Source organism: Perkinsus marinus, assembly GCF_000006405.1.
Source record: "Perkinsus marinus ATCC 50983 genomic scaffold scf_1104296948880, whole genome shotgun sequence".
NCBI lineage: Eukaryota > Perkinsozoa > Perkinsida > Perkinsidae > Perkinsus > Perkinsus marinus.
Genome location: NW_003210023.1, coordinates 911 through 1,671, shown reverse-complemented (window position 1 = coordinate 1,671; position 761 = coordinate 911). Strand labels below are relative to the sequence as shown.

At 46.1% G+C, this 761-nt stretch overlaps 1 protein-coding gene across 1 annotated transcript; it reads right to left on the bottom strand.

Annotated features, from left to right (window-relative positions):
* Window positions 1-95: 95 nt before the first annotated feature.
* Pmar_PMAR019486 (conserved hypothetical protein) lies at window positions 96-557 on the bottom strand (the record flags this gene model as incomplete). The annotated part of the gene is made up of 4 exons (XM_002778501.1): window positions 96-162; window positions 204-297; window positions 344-433; window positions 482-557. The coding sequence occupies 4 exons, from the start codon at window positions 555-557 to the stop codon at window positions 96-98; spliced, it is 327 nt and encodes a 108-aa protein (XP_002778547.1).
* Window positions 558-761: the final 204 nt, after the last annotated feature.

The window sequence follows — 761 nt, the reverse complement described above, 5'->3', positions numbered from 1 at the left end:
TCATTCACACGACTATTCACCATACAACTCTTTCACGCCACGATAAGCATGTGTTATTGCTCGTGAGAGTCTCAATAGTGTCACTATCTTCCATATTAGCCACCTCCAGTGAGGAATCCAGACGCAATAGCGTTCCAATGATCATCCCTCTGACGGATGTACCTTCAACCAGGATTACATGTACAACGATTAAGAGATACTACTGTAGACTGCAATCAAATGCCGAAAAGGTACCACCCCAAACAGCAAAACTACTGCCTAGAATCGGTGCCCGTGTCTTGGCCGAATACAATGCACCTATGTAAGCCATGAGACTACTCCTTAGCACCTGCATCACCCTTACCATGCAATCGTTCCCCTCGAGGGGAGTTACGAGCGCCTTTCACAAAATGCCATAGGAAACCACCAACACAACCCATACCAAAGGCCCCACCTAAAGACGACTTTAATACGACGACTAAGTGAGCATAGGGAGGAGTACCAAGATCCTCTACGATCCTATCTGGACAAGGCTCCCTGGCAGCATCACGATCTGAATCACGGACCTCACGTGTCATATGATGGGAAGGAGCAGAAACAACAACACCAAAACGTCGATGAAAAACTTAAGATATGTGGCATCGTGTATCCAGTATGAACGCAATCCTCTTTAAACAGGGTAACAACTTAAGTTGTGACTACAAGAAGAACATGGGACTCACAGACAAATCGATGCTCATGCTACCATTAGCTCAACAGAACCATGGTCGTCTTAAGGCCCT